At 46.1% G+C, this 23,091-nt stretch overlaps 1 protein-coding gene and 1 non-coding gene across 3 annotated transcripts; both read left to right on the plus strand.

Annotated features, from left to right (window-relative positions):
• The first annotated feature begins 1,044 nt into the window (after positions 1-1,044).
• NUP85 (nucleoporin 85) lies at positions 1,045-22,581 on the plus strand. 2 transcript variants are annotated; one of them, XM_070394559.1, is made up of 19 exons: positions 1,045-1,145; positions 2,386-2,479; positions 3,715-3,877; positions 4,781-4,851; positions 5,686-5,729; positions 7,697-7,766; positions 9,671-9,792; positions 13,357-13,491; positions 13,598-13,720; positions 13,927-14,058; positions 14,303-14,409; positions 18,399-18,482; positions 18,633-18,698; positions 18,878-19,029; positions 20,201-20,318; positions 20,419-20,519; positions 21,432-21,583; positions 21,935-22,036; positions 22,390-22,581. In XM_070394559.1, the coding sequence occupies exons 1-19, from the start codon at positions 1,113-1,115 to the stop codon at positions 22,489-22,491; spliced, it is 1,971 nt and encodes a 656-aa protein (XP_070250660.1). In that variant the 5' UTR covers positions 1,045-1,112; the 3' UTR covers positions 22,492-22,581. The 2 variants fall into 2 exon arrangements, with proteins under 2 accessions (XP_070250660.1, XP_070250661.1); XM_070394560.1 differs by lacking the exon at positions 1,045-1,145 and adding an exon at positions 1,854-1,955.
• On the plus strand, positions 13,009-13,141 carry LOC138995231 (small nucleolar RNA SNORA5). Its single transcript, XR_011468561.1, has one exon. It is a non-coding gene; the product is annotated as a small nucleolar RNA SNORA5 (small nucleolar RNA).
• Positions 22,582-23,091: the final 510 nt, after the last annotated feature.

Below are 23,091 nucleotides of genomic sequence, written 5' to 3' on the forward strand. Positions count from 1 at the left end.
AGATAGGGATTTGGATGAAATTGTGATAGCCACAGGATTTTCCTTCCTTTACGTAATAATTTGTATCTCAAAAGAACAAGCTATTGGGGTGACGAGATTTTCCTGATCGCTCCAAGTCCCACCAATTCAAATAGGTCGTTCAGAGCAATCTCAGGGAAAGAACCGTTTGCCCAGCTAAAATACTGAAAATTTGTCGTTTAAGTCAAAATTTTCTTAAATAAAAGAAAGCTGCTACATTTTCAGGCACTGTTTCCTAAGGCTTACTTTAAAATTCCGAATTCCCTTCAGTTAGTTAAAAAACGAGCTTATTTGGGAATTTAGAGCTGGTACTATTCCTTGTATTTGTAAATATGGCACTTACACTATAAACTCCTTTAAGATAATGGAGCACTTTTGAGTTTTCTATTTACAAGACCCAGTATTCCCTGATTGTTTTTTTTCTAACAAACCAGTATTTGTGCTTAATTTAAGCAAGCCCAGCTGCCTCGATTTCACAGTAGTTCCAACGGCACCAATTTCGTCTGCTTTGCTTCTTGAGCGTTTTGGGGTGGGAGCTGGCAGCGCTTGCCTTCCTTCAGGAGCCCGATGGGCTGACGGGTCCCCGGGAAGGGGCTCCCTTGCCCTGGACACCGCTCGGAAAAGCGGCCGCGACGACGCTAACCTGCAAACCATCGAGGGCCGAGAAAAGCCAGAAGGGTGAGAAGCCATGGGCTCGCTCCAGCGCGGGGCAGGCCCAGCTCCAGCCCCAGGTCGGCCAGCCCGCGCACGCGCGAAGGCACAGCCACAGCTCCCGCCTTCTCCGGGGGCCTTCTCCCGGACGGGCGCGGGGCTGTCCGCGGCGGCGCCTGACCAGGCGGGAGGGTTACTCCGAGGACAGACGGCCCCTGGCGCTATTTTCCCTGAATTGTTGTCGAGGTCAGAAAGGAAGGAATCGTGTAGCGTGCCACAGAGGGATGGTCGTGGCCGACGGGAGGGGCCCCTGCAGCGCTGGGGACTTGGGCAGTGCGAGAGGCGCCTGGGCGGGGTCCTCTGTCGCAGCGGGCTCCGAGCGGGAGGCCCGAGCCGCGAGCTTTGGCGGCCCCGCGAGTTGCAGGCAGCTGAGGTGCGGCGCTATGGAGGAGCTCGATGGCGAGCCGATAGTCACTGTAAGGGCGCCCCGAAGAGTCTTGCTTGCCCGCGCAGACCAAGGGTTGAGTCTGCTTCGTCAGCCACTGCAGGCTTGTCTCCCTCAACGCCGCCCGTCCCCTTCCTTCAGTTCAGTGGCCGCTGCCCCGAGGTCACATCCGCTAGGTGGTCGCGTTAGGGTCGCAGTGGCTCTGGGTTTCTGCTGCTCCGTGTACTCGGACTACCTAGCCCCGCAGGCCGCACCCCGTCCCTCTCCCTCCTCTGTCTTCCCGCCTTCCTGCTTCCCTCGCTTTTCCCGTCGGGCCAATGCTCCCTGAGCGCGCTCGGACCTGGCAGAGGAATTTTTTTTTCCCCTTCCAGTCGAACTAAGCTTCACATCGCAGCGCCGTGATTTTGGCTTGCACTTGTCCAGGGTTTACTAACCATATTCATTCTCTCGGGGGATTACTTCTTTGTATTGCTCTGTTTGCTCTCAGTTCTATCTGAACTCTCAAGAGAATATGCCCAGTGTTGCTGATCGGTGATGTTTTAGACACGAATACCTGCCGCTCCTACCTACCGTCCCCCCAGCCTGGAATGCACTCCTCTTATCGCCTCATTTTTCACATGAAAGTTCCCGCAGCCTCGGGCCGCACCCACCAGGGCACGTCTCTCTGCCCATTACAGGTTGTTCTCCACCGCTCGCCCTCGGTAACCTGTAAACACCACTGAACTGCAGGTTGCCTGACCCTGTGTTTTTGCTTTTTAGAAAGTTGAGATGCCTACCGTTTTCAGCGAAAGCCATCAGACTGCAAAGCGATATCTGACAAAACAAAAAATTGAAAATAGGGGTAATTTCAAAGCGAACTGGGCAAAACAAGGCATGAGATCTCAGTAGTAGTTAACCTGTTTCAAAGAGATGGCATAGAAGCTGTGTGGTTGGGGGTCTGTCCTTTTAGTAATAGTTCAGTTCCTTTTTATTTTTTAAACTTCTCTTTTTTTCCCCCCTAAACTGCAGATTACTAACTTATAATAATTGATTAGGGTGTAGCTTTCCTTTTTATCAGAGAAATGCTGGCTGGGTTGAGGTGCCCAAACAACGCTCACTTGCTTATTCAGGGTGGAATAGACTGGGCCGATCTCAGCCACATTCAGCTGTGTACATGGATTAGCACTTAACTTTCATGACCACCTATTTCGAGGATTGTCCTTGCAAATCAGTTGGAAGCAAAGCCTTTAATAAGAATAACAGTTTCTGTGCCTTATTTTTTTCTTTACTAGTTGATTCCAGGAGTGAATTCCAAGAAGAAGCAAATGTGTTTTGACTGGGGTCCAGGGGAGATGCTGGTGTGTGAGACCTCCTTCAACAAAAAAGGTACTTATTATTATTTTTTCTTACAGATGATCTAGGCACATTTAGTTGTTGGGTTTTTTACCCCTTTATTCTCTCAGATTTGACTAGTTGAGACATGATACAGTTGAACTTATTTTGCACCATTTTTTATTTTTAAAACTTTAGCTGTTTAAGAGTTTCATTGATTGATGAGACCTGGCAGATGTTCAGTCCAGGGGGAAAAAAAAGTAACAATATTCTTCCATGTGTTAGAGAAGAGTTTCTTTTCTTTAAAATTGATTTTTAGAGCGATGAAGGGGAGGAAGAGAGAGAAACGTGGATGTGAGATAGGAACAGCAGTTGGCTGCTTCCTACACACCACCAACTGGGGATCCAGCCGAAACCCAGGCATGTGCCCTGACCTGGAATTGAAACAGCAACAGGGACAACACCCAACCAACTGAACCACACTGGCCAGGGCTTTTCTCTTCTTTTTTAGAGAATCTCTTTTCTTTCTTTTTATTTTCTTTTATATTTTTATTGACTTCAGAGAGGAAGGGAGAGGGAGAGAGAGATAGAAACATCAGTGATGAAAGAGAATCATTGATTGGCTGCCTTCTCATGCACCACACCAGGGATGGAGCCTACAACCTGGGCATGCGCCCCGAACGGGAATCGGACCATAACCTCCTGGTTCCTAGGTCAATGCTCAATCACTGAGCCACGCTGGCCAGGCATCTTACTGAGTTTTACAAAATAGACTAGTATTAAGTGAATTTACTTGTTTCAGTAGAGTTTGATTGATGGAGGTGAAAGGTAGTTTCCAACTATGCTAGTAAGCTGAGGTGTAAAGTCAGAGAATAAGCATTTATTTTTAGAAATTCTTGTGTGGATACTTGGTAAGTGGTCATTTATATAATTTTTAATAAATGGCCGTAACCGGTTTGGCTCAGTGGATAGAGCGTCGGCCTGCAGACTGAAGGGTCCCCGGTTCGATTCCGGTCAAGGGCATGTACCTTGGTTGCGGGCACATCCCAGTGGGGGGTGTGTAGGAGGCAGCTGATCGATGTTTCTCTCTCATCAATGTTTCTAACTCTGTCCCTATCCCTTCCTCTCTATAAAAAATCAATAAAATATATTTTTAAAAAAATTTTTTTAATAAATGAAATTAGTGGCCAAAAGTTGAAGCTTTTGTAATTAGATAGTAAAAAAATTTATAGTGGGTTCTTCTATGATGCTGATAGATGTTAAAAAAATTTTTTTAAATCTTGTTTCAGGAAAATCAGAAATGGTGCCAAGCTGCCCTTTTATCTATATCGTCCGGAAAGATGTAGATGTTTACTCTCACATCTTGAGAAAACTCTTCAATGAATCCCATGGAATCTTTGTGGGGCTCCAGAGAATTGAAGAAGAATTGACTGGAAAATCCAGGAAAGCTCAGTAAGTAGGCTGCTAATAGGTGCTGCAGTGCACAACTCATTTTGTGAAAAGCCAAATGAGATGCATTCTTGACCTTTTGCACGGTGGATGGCCCTCCTGGAAAATGAGGGTCTCTTGGTTCTGTTCCAGTTTCTGTGCTGTGCATTGTAAGTGGTCAGCAGTGGAAGTGTCTTACAGGGAATGTGCAAATGGTGTTGATTGACTTTCTGGCTTGATAAGGTTTCTTTGTTTATATTCCTACTCATTTACTCTCCAAAGAAGAAAATTTAGATCAAATAAGCACCTGAGAGTCACTGAAAGAGGTCACACTATTAGAAGATTTTGAAATTAATACAAAAATGAATTGTTTTTTGTTTTTAAAGAATTACTGTTAAGGTATTTTTTGGCAAAAGACTAGAAAACGATTGTACTATTTATAAACTAGGATTGTTTGAGGTGTGGTTCGTAAGTTAACCGCATCAATGATTTTAGCAGGAATGCCACATGTATGATGTGTTCTTCTCAGTACAGGGGTTCATGATGTTGATGTTTTATTATTACTGGTGAGGTTGACCTTGATCACTTGGTTTCTTCACTATAAAGTTATAGTCTTTCCCTTGGTAACTAATAAGTATTTGGGGGGAAAACTTTAAGACTATGCAAATCTTCTCAAATTTTCAACCACTGATTTTAGTGTCCATCATTGGCTCTCATCTGCAACAATGTCAGTATGGAATCATGGATACTTACTTTATTCCATGTATTGTGTTGTATTTTACTTCTTTTATTGTTCAACTTGTTCCCCCTTTGGCCATTAAGAGCTCCTTCAACTTGGCTCTTTCAGCTAGCTCCTGTCACCTATTCTATCTCTCTGTTACCACAGAGGTTCCAGACTCATCTTGGATGTCATTTCATTTTTTGTAGATTGGTTCGAGTGAGTAAAAACTACCGATCAGTCATAAGAGCATGCATGGAGGAAATGCACCAGGCAGCAAGTAAGGATTTTGTGTGTGTGTGTGTGTGTGTGTGTGTATGTGATAGTAATTAAAGTATTTATCTGGATATAAATACTACAAGGTAAAAGCTGATTGACATTCCAGTTCAAAACTCTCACTTTTCTATCTTAATTTTTTGTCAATCATCTTGAGTATGTTTTTCAAGTTAGAATGTACGGAGTTGACAGGTACAAGGAAGCCTAAAGGGCCAGATTAAGGATTTAAAAAAAAAAATAGATTTAAGCAATATTTTCTTTCTTTTTTTATATATTTTAATTGATTTCAGAGAGGAAGGGAGAGAGAGAGAGAGAGAGAGAGAGAGAGAGAGAGAGAGAGAGAGAAACATCAATGATGAGAGAGAATCATTGATCGGCTGCCTCCTGTAGCTGGAGCCCGCAACCTGGGCATGTGCCCTGACCAGAAATCAAACAGTGACATCCTGATTCATAGGTTGATGTTCAGCCACTGAGCTACACCAGCTGGGCCAAATTAAGGATTTTTAAAAATGTCATCCCCAGTTCTTTGACCTCGGTGATTTAAAGTCGCCATAACCACGAGAGCCACGTGACTTCTGGATGTCAGATAGTCTTGTATAACATGGTGGTCTCAGTGTTTGCTGTGTTGCAGTTAAATGTGCCACTTCTAACTTCAGGGTCTTGGTTTGAGAATCATTGATGTACAACAAAAAGATACGAAGCATTAAAAAGAAATCTATAGTGAAAATGGTGGTCATTAGAAGAAACAAAGGCATAAGCTACAGAGCCTGATATGTGAAGTTACAACAATGAGACTGGAAGTTCCATTGCTCACTTAGAATGTTTTACGTTTTGTTAGTTGCTGCTAAAGATCCAGACAGCAGTCGCCAGTTCAGCAGCCAGGTAAGGGCTCTGCCTTTGTTGTTGGCACTATTATGTCTTCCTGTGTCCTCGGCACCCACCTGGAGTGGCTTTGCAATCACTCTTTTTTGCAGCCCTCTATTCTTTCCAGGTAGACAGGCAACTCCTTGGGGTGGTAAGGATCTTTTTCAATTTCTAGTGCCCCTTCAAGGCCTAGCATGTTGAAACAAAGGATGTGCTTGATAAATACTTGTTGAGTTTTCAGTTCTTAGGGGAAATATAAATCCTAACCACATTGTGTCACCCGAGGGTAGAGAGCTGAGCTTTTGGAACCACTGCTTGGTCTCATAAACTGTACTCAACTCATGAAACCAGCATTTACTGGGCTGCAAGTTCTCATCCTTTAGTTGGAGCTGGATGAGGGCTTAAAGAATGCTCTTTCTTTGGTAGACTCTTTTAAAAAATATTTTTATTTCTCAATTACAGTTCACATTCAGGATTATTTTATATTAGTTTCAGGTGGTTAGACATAAAATTTACGAAGTGATCCCCCAAATCAGTCTATTACCCATCTGGTACCCTACATAGTTAGTGACGACATTCCTTATGCTATAGTTTATGGCAGAATCGTGTGTGTGTTTTTTTCACATCAAGAGTTTATTGCCCTAGCGGGTTTAGCTGAATGGATAGAGTGTCGGCTTGCAGACTGAAGGGTCCCAGGTTCATTTCTAGTTAAGGTCATGTACCTTGGTTGCAGGCTCGATCCCCAGCCCTCATTGGAGCTCATGTGGGAGGCAACCAAATGATGTGTCTCTCTCACATCGATGTTTTTCTCTCTTTCTCCGTCTCTCCTCCTCACTTCCACTCTCTGTAAGAATCAATGGAAAAATATCCTCAGATGAGGATTAACAAAACCAAACCAAAGAAGTTTACTAAGGGAAAGTATATGGCAGAATCTTTTTTTTTTTTAATATATTTTATTGATTTTTTACAGAGAGGAAGGGAGAGGGATAGAGAGTTAGAAACATCGATGAGAGAGAAACATCGACCAGCTGCCTCCTGCAAACTCCCTACTGGGAATGTGCCTGCAACCAAGGTACATGCCCTTGACCGGAATCGAACCTGGGACCCTTGAGTCCGCAGGCTGACGCTCTATCCACTGAGCCAAACCGGTTAGGGCCTATGGCAGAATCTTGATGCTATTCAAACTCGGTCATTTATAGGGAATGATGCACTGTTTCTCAAGTCAGAAAGCATTTATTTCCCCTTAAAAATAAGCTATTCTGTGTTTGTGCATAGAAGGGTGGTGGAGAAGGGAAGAATGTCTATTTCTAAGGGCAAGTTTATTTTGGGGTCTTATATTTGGTTTGGTTTTTCATAGACTATTTCCTAAACTCCATTCCTTTGAATATCAACTTTATAATTTTTGCTGTATCTTTATATTTCTCATAATATTACTGAATATTTTTCTAAAAATCATCTCTCCTTTATTACTCAAATAAAGCCTCTTTCTAAATCATAATCATCAAGATCATGGGTGTGATGAGCTAGTTATTCAATATATTTTTTTTGGTTTTAGAGAAAGAGGAAGGGAGGAGAGAGACAGAGACAGACAAACATCGCTGCAAGAAAGAAACATCGATTGGTTGCCTCCCTTAAGTGCCCTGATTGGGGACCAAACCTTCAATCTGGGCATGTGCCCCGACAGAATCGAACTGGCGACCTTGTGGTTCCTGGGACGATACTCAACCAACTTAGCCATATCAGCCAGGGCAGCTATTTTTTTCTAATGTACATTAAACTAAGACCACAACCATTAAAAACACAAACAAACACGTTAGTTTGCATCCCACCTTCTAAAATCCTCTCACTGGCTTTGGGAAACCTGCCATGGGAGTACTCAGTAAATGTTGACCATCATGTGATTCAAGCCCGGCTTGGTTCCTATGTTCTAAGAGTAAATCCTGGGAATGTTTTCAGTCAAAATCGTGTCTCCATTTCTCCCTTAGGTCTCCATCCTGTCCGCCATGGAGCTCATTTGGAACCTTTGTGAGATTCTCTTCATTGAAGTTGCCCCAGGTGAGCATGGACTCTTTCTGTCAGCATCAGAGCTGTCCCCTGCCCGTCCTCTTTGTCTTTCCTGTGTGTTGTGATGGGTGCTTTGTTGCCTAGGATGCTCTTTTCATCAGCACAACCATCAGCGAGCATTAATGGCAGCCAGAGAAGCCTGTTGCTTTGTCAGGTTCTGCAGAAAGAATCAGACAGATTGCCTCCCAGAAACCTAAAGTGTTAGGCGGATGACCCTGGACAAATACCAAGAAAACAGACAGTAAACTAGTGTGTGAAAGGGGTGGTCGTCGCTATTTGTGTCCTGGACTGGGCCAGCTTCAGAAAGTTTTAGGAGAAGCTGGGGGAGAGGCACAGTGGCTTCCTCACAGCTTGAGAAGGAACTAACCTGCCAACAGCTGGATGTCGGACTTCTCGCCTCCAGAAATGTGAGACAGATTTTTGTTGTTTGTGTTTTGTTTGTTTGTTTTTTTAAAAAAAGGAAATGGAAAAGAAAGTTTTAGGGATTTGCGGAAGCGTTAGGCTGTGGGAGGCAAAGTCACTTTGAGTTCTGTTGCTAATGATTGGGGCAGGGACAACTGTGTGTGTTAACTGTCCACTTTGAATTAGTCTGTTGGTCTTGAATTAAATTGTGGTCAGTACAGTATCCTGGCGTGAGTGGGCTGTCTGTGGGATTGGTACAGGCCTTTTTCTTTTTAAAATATATTTCATTGATTTTTTTACAGAGAGGAAGGGAGAGGGACAGAGAGCCAGAAACATCTATGAGAGAGAAACATCAATGGGCTGCCTCCTGCACACCCCCCATTGGGGATGTGCCCGCAGCCAAGGCACATGCCCTTGACCGGAATCGAACCTGGGACCGTTCAGTCCGCAGGCCGACCCTCTGTCCACTGAGCCAAACCGGTCAGGGCACTACAGGCCTTTTTTGTATTTTAAGGGTCTATGTTTGCTCTTATCCAGGAGTAAGTGTTAATAATCTCTTTGCAGTCCTAACTGTTTATTCATTCTCCTGCTAAGGAACTGAAAAATACAATTTCTTGTTGGTATGCTTCTCTGCAGTGGATTTTTTGTGGGTGTTAATCCTCACCTGAGGATATTTTTCCATTGATTTTTAGAGAGAGAGGAAAGAGAGGGAGAGAGAGAGAAACATCGATGTGAGAGAGAGACGTTGATTGGTTGCCTCCTGCACACACCTCAACTAGGGCCGGGGAACTTGCAACCAAGGTATGTGCCCTTGACCGAAATTGAACCCAGGACCCTTCAGTCCATGGGTCAGCACTCTGTTCACTAAACCAAACAGGCTAGGGCTGTCAAAAATGTTTTTATTGTTGCACATGTAGCACCTAACCAGTACCACTTCCTAAATGGCTGCTACTTACATAGCCATTGAGTATTGACTAGTCGTGAAGAGTCTGGAGGCTGGGGTGAGAGTGGTGTTGGTGGTGAGGTCTGGGCCTTGTGTTCAACCCTTTTTTTTTTAAATATATATATTTTTATTGGTTTAGAGAGGAAGGGAGAGGGACAGAGAGATAGAAACATCAGTGAGGAGAGAGAGGGTCATTGATTGTCTGCCTCCTGCACGCCCCACACTGGGGATCAAGCCTGCAACCCAGGCATATGCCCCGACCAAGAATCGAACCCTGACCTCCTGGTTCATAGGTCGAAGCTCAACCACTGAGCAACACCGGCCAGGCTGTTCAACCCTTTCTAGGATTCAGTGAAAGCTGTTGCTGCCTGACACAGGAAGTGTTCCATAAAAGCCCATTTGCTAGTCCAGTCCTTTATTCATGACCACACGTATACACTCATTTAAGAGGGATACCCCTTTTCTACAAAGTTCGTCTGCCCTACATTCTCTGTACGATGGGAAAGTGGAATTTGCCACATGAATGTGTGACGAGAGTCTCTCCCCCCAGCCGGCCCGCTCCTCCTCCTCCTCCTTGACTGGGTCCGACTGCACGTGTGCGAGGTGGACAGTATGTTGGCAGATGTTCTGGGCAGCGAGAACCCAAGCAAACACGAGAGCTTCTGGAAGTTGGTAAGGACCTTGTGCAGGCTGGGCGTCCCCTTCTCCCACCTCAAGTCCTGTTTCCCCCAGTGCTGGCAGGCAGGCCTGAGGGTTGCTTACTGAGCCTGCCTGCACCTGGCCTGGCTCTTCCTGTCTGTAATTATGGAAACACCCTTAGATCCTTTCTTCCCTGCTCCACGGGAAAGTTTAGAACTAAGTTATCATGTTAAAAAAGTAATGCTTTGTAGACTTTCCAGTGAGAAGGGAAATTTGGTTTCTTTAGGCACCTAAGGGAGAGAAGACATGAATACAAAACCGATGCTTGGGGTTGGGGGTTGGGTGTTGATGTAAATGAACTTGAGGGGTTGTTTTGAGGGGATAGAAATGTTCTAAAACGATTATGATGGTGCCCAACTCTGCAAACTTACTAAAACGAATTATACACTTAAATAGGTGAGTATTTATAGTGTGTAAGTTATAACTCAATAAAGCTATTAAAAACAAAAGATTGATGATCCCAGAGTCATTTGGGATGATCAGTTTGTAAGTCATCATGTGTGCCAGGGATGTGCATGTGTATGTATGTGAGAGCAATACTTTTTCCATTCACCTCCACTGACCTGTGACCCAATTGGGAGGGACCAAGGAGGGGGTTGCTAGTTGACCCAAATAATGGAAAGTTGATTAAATTTATAAAATCTGGAGTTCAGGTCAAGACTTGTTGCCTTTGAGGCTATTTGGGGGCCTTTGGTCCAGGACATCAGTACAGCTAAGGGGGAGAGCCTTCACTCAGGAAGTATTGGGTCCAGATTTTTAATCTGATTCATTCATTCACTGAGATTTCATTGAGGGCTACTCTTTGCAAGGCACAAGCATGACCAAAGAAGGCAAAGATTTCTGCCCTTGCGGAGACATTTCCTGCACAGGAGGTAGGAAATAGAGAAACAAGTAAAGCATGTACCATGTCTAATAGTGACGGCTTTGGAGAGAAATAAAGCAGGCAGGGAATTGCGAGTGGGAGAGGGAGTCAGAAGGAGCTGAGGAGGGGAGCTGTGCAGATGAAGGGAGGAAGGGCATTCCCAACAGCGAGGCCTGTAAATGCTGCGTCCGTGAGGCAGAGTGGGACGAGGACGGCAAGGAGACCAGTGAGCCGGGAGCAGCGGGAGCAAGAGGGAGAGTTGGGGAGTTAAGGACAAGGCCAGATTGTAGAGGGCCCGCTGGGCTGTCCTAAGGATGTTAGCTTTCAGAGTGGGAATAACGAACAGGAACCGTGCTCCGTGGTGCCACACTGCCCGGTTAGCATTCCAGCTCTGCCTCTTACTAGCTGTTAGGTCATGAATGAGTTCCTTCACAGCCTTCAGTTTTTCATCTGTACAGTATAGGTAACAACACTTACCCATAGGGCTGTTATGATTAAATTAGTTAAAGGGCGTAATTGTGTATAAATTAGTTGATAGATACAGTAAAGAGCTTCTGTTTTATTCCTGGGTCAGGTGGGGGAAAGGGGATGTTGGAAAGTTGAGCAAAGGCGCGCCATGACCTGACTTAGGCTTTGGAAGGCTCTTCTGGCTGCTCTCCTGAGGACAGTGAGGCCAGAGCAGAGAGATACCAGAGTGGAGGCCATGGTAATAAACCAGGCAAAGATGGGGAGACTTGGACAAGCGCAGGAGCTGAGCACAGGAGCTGGTGAGAAGTGATTAGGTTCTGGGTGCAGTTTAAAGACAATTGGTGGGGTTTGCTAATGACTGAATGTGGGTATGTGAGAATAGAAGAATGTGGGAAGATCAGGTTGGTGAGCTGGAGGTGACCGGGTGCTTGCTTTTGTAAGCATGTTATGATGCCTGTGAGAGCCAAGTGGAGATATTGACTGGGCAGTAGGAGATGTGAGTCTGGAATTCAGAGAAGGAAGGCCAGGCTAGAGAGAAAAATTGGGGACTTGTCAGCGCATATATATCCTTGGCTTTTTTTTTTTAACATGACATCTAGTAAAAAAAAAAAATGGCTTTTACATATATGCTTGTGTGCATATACTGTTGATTTTCATTATTCGTGATAGGTCTGTAAAGGTGCCTGGAACAGTGAACTGGCGATTGCTGGACCACTGCTTCTAGGGGAAATACAGACCCTCTGGTCACAACCGTTTTGTCAGCTGATCACTATATAGTCCTCTTATATGTTTCTGTTTAAAGGCACCTTATTTAAATTGTGTTGTTGACTCATTGACATTGAACTCACGCCAGCAGCACTATACAGCACTTCGTGCCTGTACGAAGCTTATCTATCGTGTTTGGGGCACATCACACCCTTCTTTGCACTTAGGGACCCTGCATAGCAATTTAGCACTATGCTTGGGGGCCCAACAAAAAGCATAAAAAATGCAAATAATCTTGGCACTAAACAGTGAGAAAGACACTTGTTTAGTGTGAGAGCCAATACAAGAAGGCAGAGCGCTACCTTGTTCGCTCAGCTGGAAATGTGCGCACCAGGTGACTCAAAGTGATGGTGATGGCACCTCGAGGATTGATTTGGGGGTTACAGATAAATTTTAGCAGGTGGGCAAATTTACCGATATGGACTCTGAATAAAGAGGATTGACTGCACTTACATCAAGTGTATGTATATATATATATGTGTGTGTATTTGAACTGAAACCTTTATGAACCAATAATTTATTTGATACCTCTGATATTTTTTGTTTCATTTATTGTTTAAACTGTAATGGGTTACACTGTCAGTTTCTTTTTTTTTTTCTTCTTTTTTTTTTTTTTTTAAATATATTTTATTGATTTTTCACAGAGAGGAAGGGAGAGAGATAGAGAGTTAGAAACATCGATGAGAGAGAAACATCGATCAGCTGCCTCCTGCACATCTCCTACTGGGGATGGGCCCGCAACCCAGGTACATGCCCTTGACCGGAATCGAACCCGGGACCCTTCAGTCCGCAGGCCGACGCTCTATCCACTGAGCCAAACCGGTTTCGGCATTTTTTTTCTTTTTTTAAAATATTTTTATTGACTTTAGAGAGGAAAGGAAAGGGAGAGAGAGAGAGAGAGAAACATCAGTGATGATAGAGAATCATTGATCGGCTGCCTGTTGCACGCCCCCTACTGGGGATTGAGCCTGCAACCGAGGTACATGCCCTTGATTGGAATCAAACCTGGGACCCTTCAGTCCGCAGGTCAGTGCTCTATCCACTGAGCCAAACCAGCTAGGGCTACACTGTCAGTTTCAAAAGCATGGTTCACCTGCAGCCGTGTCAAATTCGGTGCCTGCCCCCCATGGCAGGCATTGGTCCAGAAGGCTGCCATAGAAACACTGTGGCACATGGGCCCTGGTACCCTCTGCTGGGCCTCAGGGATAAATTTGGCTACAGACACCAAGCTCCTAGACCTGGAGGCTGGGGTGGTAAGGGGGGGGGTGGGGCGGGCAGGGCGGGAAGCATGGTTCAGATTAAAGCCATAAGATTGGATGAGCTAGATGACCTCTGGAGGGAAGAAGCCATCACGCTTCCCCAAGGCTATGAAGCCAGAGTGTGGACTCTGGGGAGGGCTTCTGGGCCTCCCATGAATGCTCATGTTCTTGGGTGTCCCCCAGGTGACAATCTTGGTGCTGCAAGGCAGGCTGGACGAGGCCCGGCAGATGCTCTCCAAGGAAGCCGACGCCAGCCCCACCTCTGCAGGCATGTGCCGAGTCCTGGGGGACCTGATGAGGACAATGCCCGTTCTCAGCGTACGTGGGAGCAGCCCTCTCTGAGGGTCATGGGGGCGGGGGGCGTTCATTCGTTAAGCACAAGGGGTTCATGTGGTGATGGTGTCTCACTGCCTCTCTCCCTTAGCCTGGTAACACGCAGACCCTAACAGAGCTCGAGCTCAAGTGGCAGCACTGGCATGAGGAATGTGAGCGGCACCTCCAGGATGGCACGTTCGTCTCCAGTCCTCACCTGGAGTCTCTCTGCAAGGTGTGGGAACAAGTCCAGGGCGGGTCCAAGATGTCTTCGCTTAAGGCTTGTGGCGGCCAGCCCAGTGCTGGCAGAAACTTGGTCCTCCTTGGCCAGGACTATCCATTCTCTGAGGAAGGAGAGGGCGTTCAGACCAGGTGCTCTCGCTGAGCTCAGGAGTTACAGAGAGCTCCCCTGGAGCTGAGGGAAAACGTCTTTCTCCTCAGATCATGTTGGGAGACGAAGCTGCCTTGTTGGAGCAGAAGGAGCTGCTGAGTAACTGGTATCATTTCCTAGTGACCCGGCTCTTGTACTCTCATCCCACAGTAAAGCCCATTGATCTGCATTTCTATGCCCAGGTGAGTCAGCTCCATGGGGTGGGGTGGGGTGGGGAGTAGGGGTCCTGGGGCTCTGCTCCCTGCTCGGTCATTTTCAGTGTGTGGCCTCTGCGTTGAACCTTCCTGGAGAACTACAGGGGGCTTTCCTTTGGCCCTGTTAAAGGGCCCATCACCCTTCTCCAGGGTTCCCTGCACAGTAGCCCTGCCAGCCCCCTTGAGTCTCTGCTTCCGTCCGGGGATTGACTGGGTCACCACCTTCCCACAGTCCAGCCTTGACCTGTTTCTGGGAGGTGAGAACAACCCAGAGCCCCTGGACAACATCCTGATGGCGGCCTTCGAGTTTGACATCCACCAAGTGATCAAGGAGTGCAGGTAGGACCGCTGTGCCACTGGCATTCTAACCGTCTTTAGGTGGGTTCAGTGGCATTAAGTACATTCACAATGTTGTGCAGCTGTCACTGCCCTCCTTTTCTAGAATGTCCTGCTCCTTTTGTTTTTTTTTTTTAATATATATTTTATTGATTTTTTACAGAGAGGAAGGGAGAGGGACAGAGAGTTAGAAACATTGATCAGCTGCCTCCTGCACATACGCCACTGGGGATCAAGCCCGCAACCCAGGCATGTGCCCTTGACAAGAATTGAACCCAGGACCCTTCATTCTGTAGGCCAACGCTCTATCCACTAAGCCAAACTGGCTAGGGCCAGAGCAGGTATTCTACACCAGTCCTCTCCCCAGAAGGGTATCTCATCATTGTAATCAACGTTCAGCAAGGTAGGAAAGAGAGTCTGACGCATAATGAGTCGGAGGTAAAGCTTTCCAGAAATCCATGTATAGGAAGTACGTCAGGAAGCATTTACCCTCCCTTCTGGGCAGCCTGGACAAGTGGGTGTTGCACCAAAGACTCCCAGAGGGAGAAAGTGGGCACGGCAGCACACGGCCTTCCTCAAGCACCAGGTTCACTCTGCCCTCGCCTGGGTGGATCCTAGTAGATCGGGGCACTGGGAAGGGTCCCCTCCCGCTACATGCTCTTCCTGTTTGGGGCAAAAGAAAGCCAAGGCTTCAAGAAAATGATGCTAGATTTGGAGAAATGGGTTTTGTGTCAGGATGTTTTTTTACAGACCTGTAAAATATAGACTTTAGTTGGAGCTTGAAGAAGACACAGAATTTGGCTGACATCTGAGTGGAGGAGTTAGTGAGAATAACTTAGAAAGGCACACACGTTATTGTTTGGCTTTGTCTCTAATTGGAAATAATAGGCATTCCTAAACGTGCTATCTGTTACAGCAGGGGGGTATTTTCCACCAGGGCTTCCTTCATAGCCACGTCTGGATTTTTAGGAACAAAATAGATTTGAGCAGAACAAGGAGGAAAGACAGTAAAAGGGAAAGCATCTTGTTCTTTTGGTGACAGTAGGAGAAAAAGAAGTGCCAATCAAGAGGGCTGGCTCTTATAAATGGCTTAGAAAACGGCATCACCCTCATGCCAGTTACACCAGGGAAAGAAAGATCAGGTTCACAAGCCCTTAGTCTCAGCACCTCTGCCCTGGCAAGCAGGAGGATCTGAGGTTCTGTTAGCTGTGAATCTTGGAGCTTAGGTTTTTCTGATCAGGAAGCTACTTCTTACCCCATTTTGAAAGAGGTGCTGAAAAGCAAGTCTCGGGACCTCATCCCAGGAATTGGGAGAAGGGCTGCAGTGTCTTCAGAGAGTAGCAGAGTTTTAGAAATTTTCCCTCCTGGACAGGGAGGGTTGGACTTGGGGTCTTGCAAGCACTTGATTTCTCATGGTTTGTACTGGTTAGACCCAAGCTTAGTTCCCAGGGGAGCGGAGAGCATCAGTCTGGAGTTGGGCCAGTGGGCTGGTGGTAAGGAAGCCTTGCTGCTGTGGGTGTGATGTCAGCTGAGTTCAGGACGACCCTGGGAAAGCAATGAGGGGAGTCCTTTCTAAAGGCACTAGAAGGGAGGTTTCTACAGGCACCTGCTTCCCCCCGGGTGTCAACTATGCCAGACACGAAGGGGCAGAAAGAGCTAGTGATCCTCAAGTAGAGCATAAAGGCTTGTGGAGGCCCTGCTGAAGGGCCACGAGTTTGCCTGTTACCCCCATAGATGAAGGAAGTCAGGAATCCTTCCAGGGCTCATTTCCTCCCCTGTGGCCTGCAGCTTCCCTTAAAAGCCAGTTCCTTTCTCTCCAGCAAAAGGAAGCAGGGAACTGGGCAGGACGGCAGCTTCTTGGTGCCCTGAAAGCCCTCCGCAGGGATTGAACTGAAGGAAACAAACAGGTCTTCCTTCAAAGGAGAGAAATAGGCCTGTTACCTGCTTAAGGGACTGTAAATGCCTTCAAGCCAAAAGGCTAAGGTGAGAGGTGAGTTGACATAATGACAGGTAGGAGACAAGTGAGATTATCAAGGACCAATTTTACTTTTCCCAGTATTTTTGATTTTATCAAAATAGGGGCCACTAGGTATTTTCAGCAGGGCAGTGCCATGAAATTTGTATTTGAGAACGAGCAATCTAGAGTATGGAGAATGGCAAGGCTGGTAGCTCAGTCCTAAGGCCAATACAGTCATCTGTGTGGAAAGTAGTGATAATAATAGTTAACGTTTATTAGGCTGAGAGTTTTTATGGGCTATTTCACTTTATTTGGCATCATACCTTTGAGATGGGTGCTATTATTTCATGCTTATGTTACAGATGTGGAAGGTGAGCCCTGGTAAAGTCACCCTGCCAGCTCACAAGGGGCACTATTGGTATTTGGATCCAAAGCCTTTCACCAAAGTCCATACTGTTTGAATTAATGAATGATTACACTTGGGAAACTGCATCTGCCTTAATAGTGAGCTCCATTCACTTTACTTGGGATGATTTTGCATTATAGAAAGCAACCATTAAAGTTTCTTTTCTCTCTCCCGATTTAAAAAATAGCCAAGTATTATCTACAAATACAGAAAGGCCTACACCAAGTAACAAATGAAAAATATAACTCAGAGTCACGCATACACACTGACAGCGCATGAGTGTGCTGTCTACAAAATGACCCTGGAGAGTTTACAAACAGGTGCTGTTATTCATAGTTGTCTCCTCTAAGTGCTTTAGAGGGCTCTAGAAACGTTCATTTTTAACAGTGGTCCCAGATGATTCTAGATTTTGATTAAAAGTGTGGTTTGGATGCCCTAACCTGTTTGGCTCAGTGGATAGGGTGTCGGCCTGCGGACTCAAGGGCCCCAGGTTCGATTCCGGTCAAGGGCATGTACCTTGGTTGCGGGCACATACCCAGTGGGGAGTGTGCAGGAGGTAGCTGATCAATGTTTCTCTCTCATCGATGTTTCTAACTCTCTATCCCTCTCCCTTCCTCTCTGTAAAAAACCAATAAAATATATATTTTTAAAAAGTGTGGTTTGGAGAATGACTTTTCTTTTTAAAAAATATGTTTTTATTGATTTCAGAGAGGAAGGGAGAGCGAGATAGAAACATTAATGATGAGTGAGAATAATTGATTGGCTGCCTTCTGCACGCCTCCTACTGGGGATCAAGCCCGCAACCCAGGCATGTACCTTTGACAAGAATCGAACCCAGGACCCTTCAGTTCACAGGCTGCTGCTCTATCCACTAAGCCAAACCAGCCAGGGCTGGAGAATGACTTTTAATCTTCATTGTCAAATCACATACACAATAAAATTATAAATCATGTAATTGAACAAAAAATAACTTTATACAAAGTATTGATACCTAAACACAAGATGGTTTTTAAAATGAAATCACATGTATATAGTTGTATTCACAAAGTACACTAATCAACAGCTTTACGCTGCGGAACATCACATCCAAATGCAAATGAAGATATTCCTCTGAATTCCGTGTTTCATTGAGCATCAGAAACCACCAATCTTTTAGTCCTTTTTTTGTCCATTAGTCTCAGTCCTCATTTTCTGCATCTGATTGGATCCCTGGATTATATCTCGTGTGACATTTCGCTGGTCCCTCGTCAGTCCCCATGTAACAGAGAAACTTCTCACTCTGTGCTCTCATTACTGTCCCTCCCACCCTTTAAAAAAATATATATTTTTATTGATTTCAGAGAGGAAGGGAGAGGGAGATAGAAAGATCAATGATGAGAGAATCACTGATTGGCTGCCTCCTGCACACCCCCGCTGGGGATGGAGCCCACAACTTGGGCATGTGCCCTAATTGGGAATCGAACCTTGACCTCCTGATTCATAGGCTGAGGATCAACCACAGCCACAGTGACAGGGTCCTCCCATCCTTTTTAAGCAAAGCACATGTGGGGTTCCTGCTCATGTCCCACTCGTGTGGGCCATGGCTTCTCACCCTGACTTTCCTTCTTGCCTTGGTGTCTGAACCTACAGCATCGCCCTAAGCAACTGGTGGTTTGTGGCCCATCTGACCGATTTGCTGGATCACTGCAAACTCCTCCAGTCCCACAACCTCTAGTAAGTGTGCATGGTACGCCCACCCTTTCCCCCCCACCTCCCAGGTTCTCGAGGGGTGAGCTGAATGCCTAGAGGGAATGTTGGGCTGTGGAAGGGGGCCCTGAATGGAGCAGACCAGGAGTCTTGGTCTCATCATATGTTTTATTCCAGCTTTGGATCCAACATGAGAGAGTTCCTCCTGCTAGAATATGCCTCGGGGCTGTTTTCTCATCACAGGTAGGAAGGCCCCAAGGGATGACAGCAGGGTGCTCTTCAGCATGCGGGTGCATTGGAACTTGGACTGTGTTCCCTGAAGGCTATCGTGGTCTAGAGATGAGCCATCTTGGGGGCCAATCCCAGACTCCACGGCAGCACCTAGACAGGCCCTCATGTCTGTCCTCCTTGGACCTTTGCAGCCTGTGGCAGCTGGGGGTGGATTACTTTGACTACTGCCCTGAGCTGGGCCGAGTTTCCTTGGAGCTGCACATTGAGCGCATCCCTCTGAGCACCGAGCAGAAAGCCCTCAAGGTGCTGCGGATTTGTGAGCAGCGGCAGATGACTGAGCAAGGTGAGTCGGCCTCCTCTCGGCATGGGCCTCTGTTCATACCATGCCAGCCAGACTGCTGGGAGACCAGGAAGTGGCTGCCAAAAAAGGAAACCGAACACAGGAACATGACTGGGGAGGGACAACCACCTAGGGATTCTTTGGGACCTAGAAGCAATCAAGCACGTTGCCTTTTTCTTTTACTTCTTTTTAAAAAAAAATATATTTTATTGATTTTTTACAGAGAGGAAGGGAGAAAGATAGAGAGTTAGAAACATCGATGGGAGAGAAACATTGATCAGCTGCCTCCTGCACACCCCCCACTGGGGATGTGCCTGCAACCAAGGTACATGCCCTTGACCGGAATCGAACCTGGGACCCCTCAGTCCACAGGCCAACGCTCTATCCACCGAGCAAAACCGGTTGGGCACTTATTTCTTTTTAAAAAATATTTTTATTGATTTCAGAGAGGAAGGGAGAGGGAGAGATAGAAACATCAGTGATGAGAGAGAATCATTGATGGGCTGCCTTTTGCATGCCCCCTACTGGGAATTGAGCCATGACCACCTGGTTCATAGGTTGACACTCAGCCAGTGAGGCACACTGTCCAGATGAGCACGTTGCCTTTTTAAAAATGTTACCCACTCACTTCCCTCATGCTTACTCCAAGAGGTCAGGGCTGGGTCAGCTTTGAGTTTGCCTGTCCCGAGTGAGTTGCTGTTGCCAGATAAGGCTGGCTCTGGGGAAGCAGGACCAGAGGTGGTTTGGAAAGAACAGGAAGGAAATGAAGTTTGCCCCTTTTCTTCTCATTGTTGCGTGATAAAAGCCTAAGTTATTCTTCCCAGAGGCACTTGTGTGTTCATGACTGAAAGCATGTGGCATTCAGGACCCAAGGGATGATGGGATTTTTGGCACCTGGAACCATAATGGAAGAGCTGATCTGGGGGAGCAAGAAATACCTTATTGCCACCCCGTGAAATCAAATCAGCTCACAAAGCCGATCCTGTCAGGGTGGGTCATACTATTAACACCAGGAGGCAATTTATAACCCCAGTTCTGCCGACCAAGCTGCATTTGCGGCCTGTGGGGGAGGCTGGAAGGCTGAGAGGAGGTGAGAGGGCTGCTCCTTTGCCAGCAGGGTTTAGGAATGATTCGTAGGATGAAGGATTCACCTTTTCCCTTTTTGCCTGCAAAGTTCGAAGCATTTGTAAGATCTTAGCTATGAAAGCTGTCCGCAACAATCGCCTGGGCTCTGCCCTCTCGTGGAGCATTCGAGCCAAAGATGCTGCCTTTGCCACGCTGGTGTCAGACAGGTGGGTTCGACCAGTGTCCACTTCCGGGAACTGTCTGGGAAATGGGGAGGCTGAGGTGGGCCTGGGACTGCTTTTCTGATCTCCGGGTCTGGCCTTGCAGGTTCCTCAGGGATTACTGTGAGCGAGGCTGCTTTTCTGATTTAGATCTCATTGACAACCTGGGGCCGGCCATGATGCTCAGTGATCGACTGACATTCTTGGGTGAGTCTCTTGGGGCTCTGTCCCTTAGACAGTTGTCACAAATGGACACTTGTGAAGGTTGGACGTTCTGTTCGAGATTTCTCCAGTGTTTCCTTTCTGTTAAGCCCAAACTCCAAACCACATAGAACCCTGTGTGCCAGACTTTGCAAAGTATATTTTTTGGTAATATTTTATTTTCCAGTAATGTCAAACTTAGAGAAGAGTTGTGAAAGTAGTGTAAGGAATGAGGAACTCTCACATACACTTTACTCAAATTGACTAGTTTAAGTGCCTCTACTTTTCTTGGTGCTTCTTAACCTTGACATTTGAAGAGTCAGTTCAGCTCTCTTGTAGAATGTCCTCAGTTTGGGTTTATCTGCTGTTTCCTCGTGATCAGATTCAGATGTATGTGTTCGGGGCAGAATGCTGCCGAGGTGATGTTGTGCCATGTCCCCTTGTTGGATTTCGCTCTGATCACTTGGTTAAAGTGGCGTGCACCAGCTGTTTCTTCATGCAGCACTGACTTTCCCTTTGATTTAATAATTTGGGGAGAGATACTTTGGAATTACTTAAATGTCTTGTTCCTCATTGAACTTTCCACCCTCTTTGATTTTCTGCCTCTCATTGTTTGTTTTAGTTGGCATCCCAGTGTATGGAAGGCTTTCCCTTCATCCCTGTTTTTGGTCTTTTATTACCTCAAGTAATGGACTCCTGGGTTATTTTGTTCAATCTGTTATAACCTGTAATCTTGTTTATTTTAACTTACATTCTCCCAAGTTTGGCTGGTTTGAGTCTCTTCAAAGTATGTGGTCTCGTTGGTGCCTGAACTTGGGATACAGCTTTGAAGAATGTCCCTGCTCTATGGAATGGCTGGTCTGGCATCTGCTTTCTCTTGTTTAGGCCAGAGGTGACCTAGTGCTCTTTTTTCCATAGGAAAGTATCGTGAATTCCACCGATTATATGGGGACAAGCGTTTTGTTGATGCAGCTTCTCTTCTCCTGTCACTGATGACTTCTCAGATCGCCCCTCGGTCTTTCTGGATGACACTCCTAACAGATGCCCTACCCCTTTTGGAACAGAAACAGGTACAGGTTGAGCCCCAAGTGCTTTTCTGCTCCGTTTGTAGTCCTTGACAGTGCTTCCTCTGTCACTGGTACAGATGCGCAAACATACATCATCTCCTGGATAGGTCTCCCCAATAGCACCCACTCTGGAAGTCTAATGTCCACCCAAGAAAAACGACTTGATTTAAAATGAGGCCGTTGCCTGCTGACCATGCCATCCCAGGGCTGGGAGTGAGAATAGAGGTGCTTTTCCCTCCCAGGGCTGCATATACAAAGAACCCCTCTCCAAGGGCATGCAAAGAAGACCATCTCTGAACTTGGGCCAAGGCCCAAATCAGTAGGCCTCAGCTAGAAGCAGCTTCTCTCTCCTAGGTGATTTTCTCAGCAGAGCAAACATACGAGCTGCTGAGATGTCTGGAGGACTTGACCTCAGGACGACCGGTGCATGGAGAACCTGATGCCCAGCAACTCCAGGTCATTTTAGCTTCCTGGGTTGGTTTCGCAATAGAGATGAAAAAAGGCTCCCTGTATCTCTGTCTCCCCCCACCTCCTTCCACAAACACTGGCCCCTTACAAAATCCCGTGCCTCTTAAACTGTAACCATGACACACTAACTTCTTTTAGGAAAAAATGGGGTGATTTTAGTTCTGATCTGTTCTTTGCTGTCAATCAGTTGTGGTGGTCCTGTGCATTCAGCTATTACATGGAGACTTGCTGGAAGCTCTTGCTGAATGCCAAGTGACCTCGGTCTGCTTTTGGGTAGAGCCCATGGGAGCTTTAAAGGATCATTTCCTGCTGTGCCTCATGCTGGCTCTCTTTGCCCTTAGGATGATGACATAGAGACCACCAAGGTGGAAATGCTGAGACTTTCTCTCGCACGAAATCTGGCTCGGGCAATTATAAAAGAAGGCTCACTGGAAGGTTCCTGAGGCTGGCTGAGAGCTGTTCCCGCACGGTATCTTTGTGTGGCAATGTATATACATTTTTTAAAGAATAAATGTTTTCTTTTGCAAAAATAAGGCAAGTTCTTACAGAGTTCAGCCAGGGAGTTTTTATCTACATCCCCTGTGAACCTGATGCGTAAGCGTTAAGAAAATGCTCATTGTGTTCTTTTTGACATGGAAGTGACTTCCCTGTCTCCTAGAGAAAAAGGTACCCCCAACAAGTTACGGTGAGTGCAGTGCCCTCCTGCCTATAATCAGAAACATGGACAGGCGCCTTCAGTGGTTTACTTGTGCTTCTGAAATATGGCCTCACCTGAGAATCATCCGAAACACTGATCTGTTAACTTTCTGGTTATCTCTTTTAAAAAAGAAAAAGGTCCAGGACCCTGTACTTTTTAACAAAAACCTAGGTGGAGAAAGAAAGAAAAAAAAGAAAACAAAAACTTAGGTGATGTCTACCTTTGGAATTCATCAGTGGAGCCCCCTCCCAATGGGGTGAATGGTGTCTGTATTAGAAGAATTCCAAGTAGGGTGAAAATGGTTTTATTTAACATGCAGTAAAATAAGGGCAGCAGAGTTGATATA

This window comes from Myotis yumanensis, unplaced genomic scaffold (genome assembly GCF_028538775.1).
Source record: "Myotis yumanensis isolate MYYU_CA2020_CCGP unplaced genomic scaffold, mMyoYum1.0.hap1 SCAF_16, whole genome shotgun sequence".
Taxonomy (NCBI): domain Eukaryota; kingdom Metazoa; phylum Chordata; class Mammalia; order Chiroptera; family Vespertilionidae; genus Myotis; species Myotis yumanensis.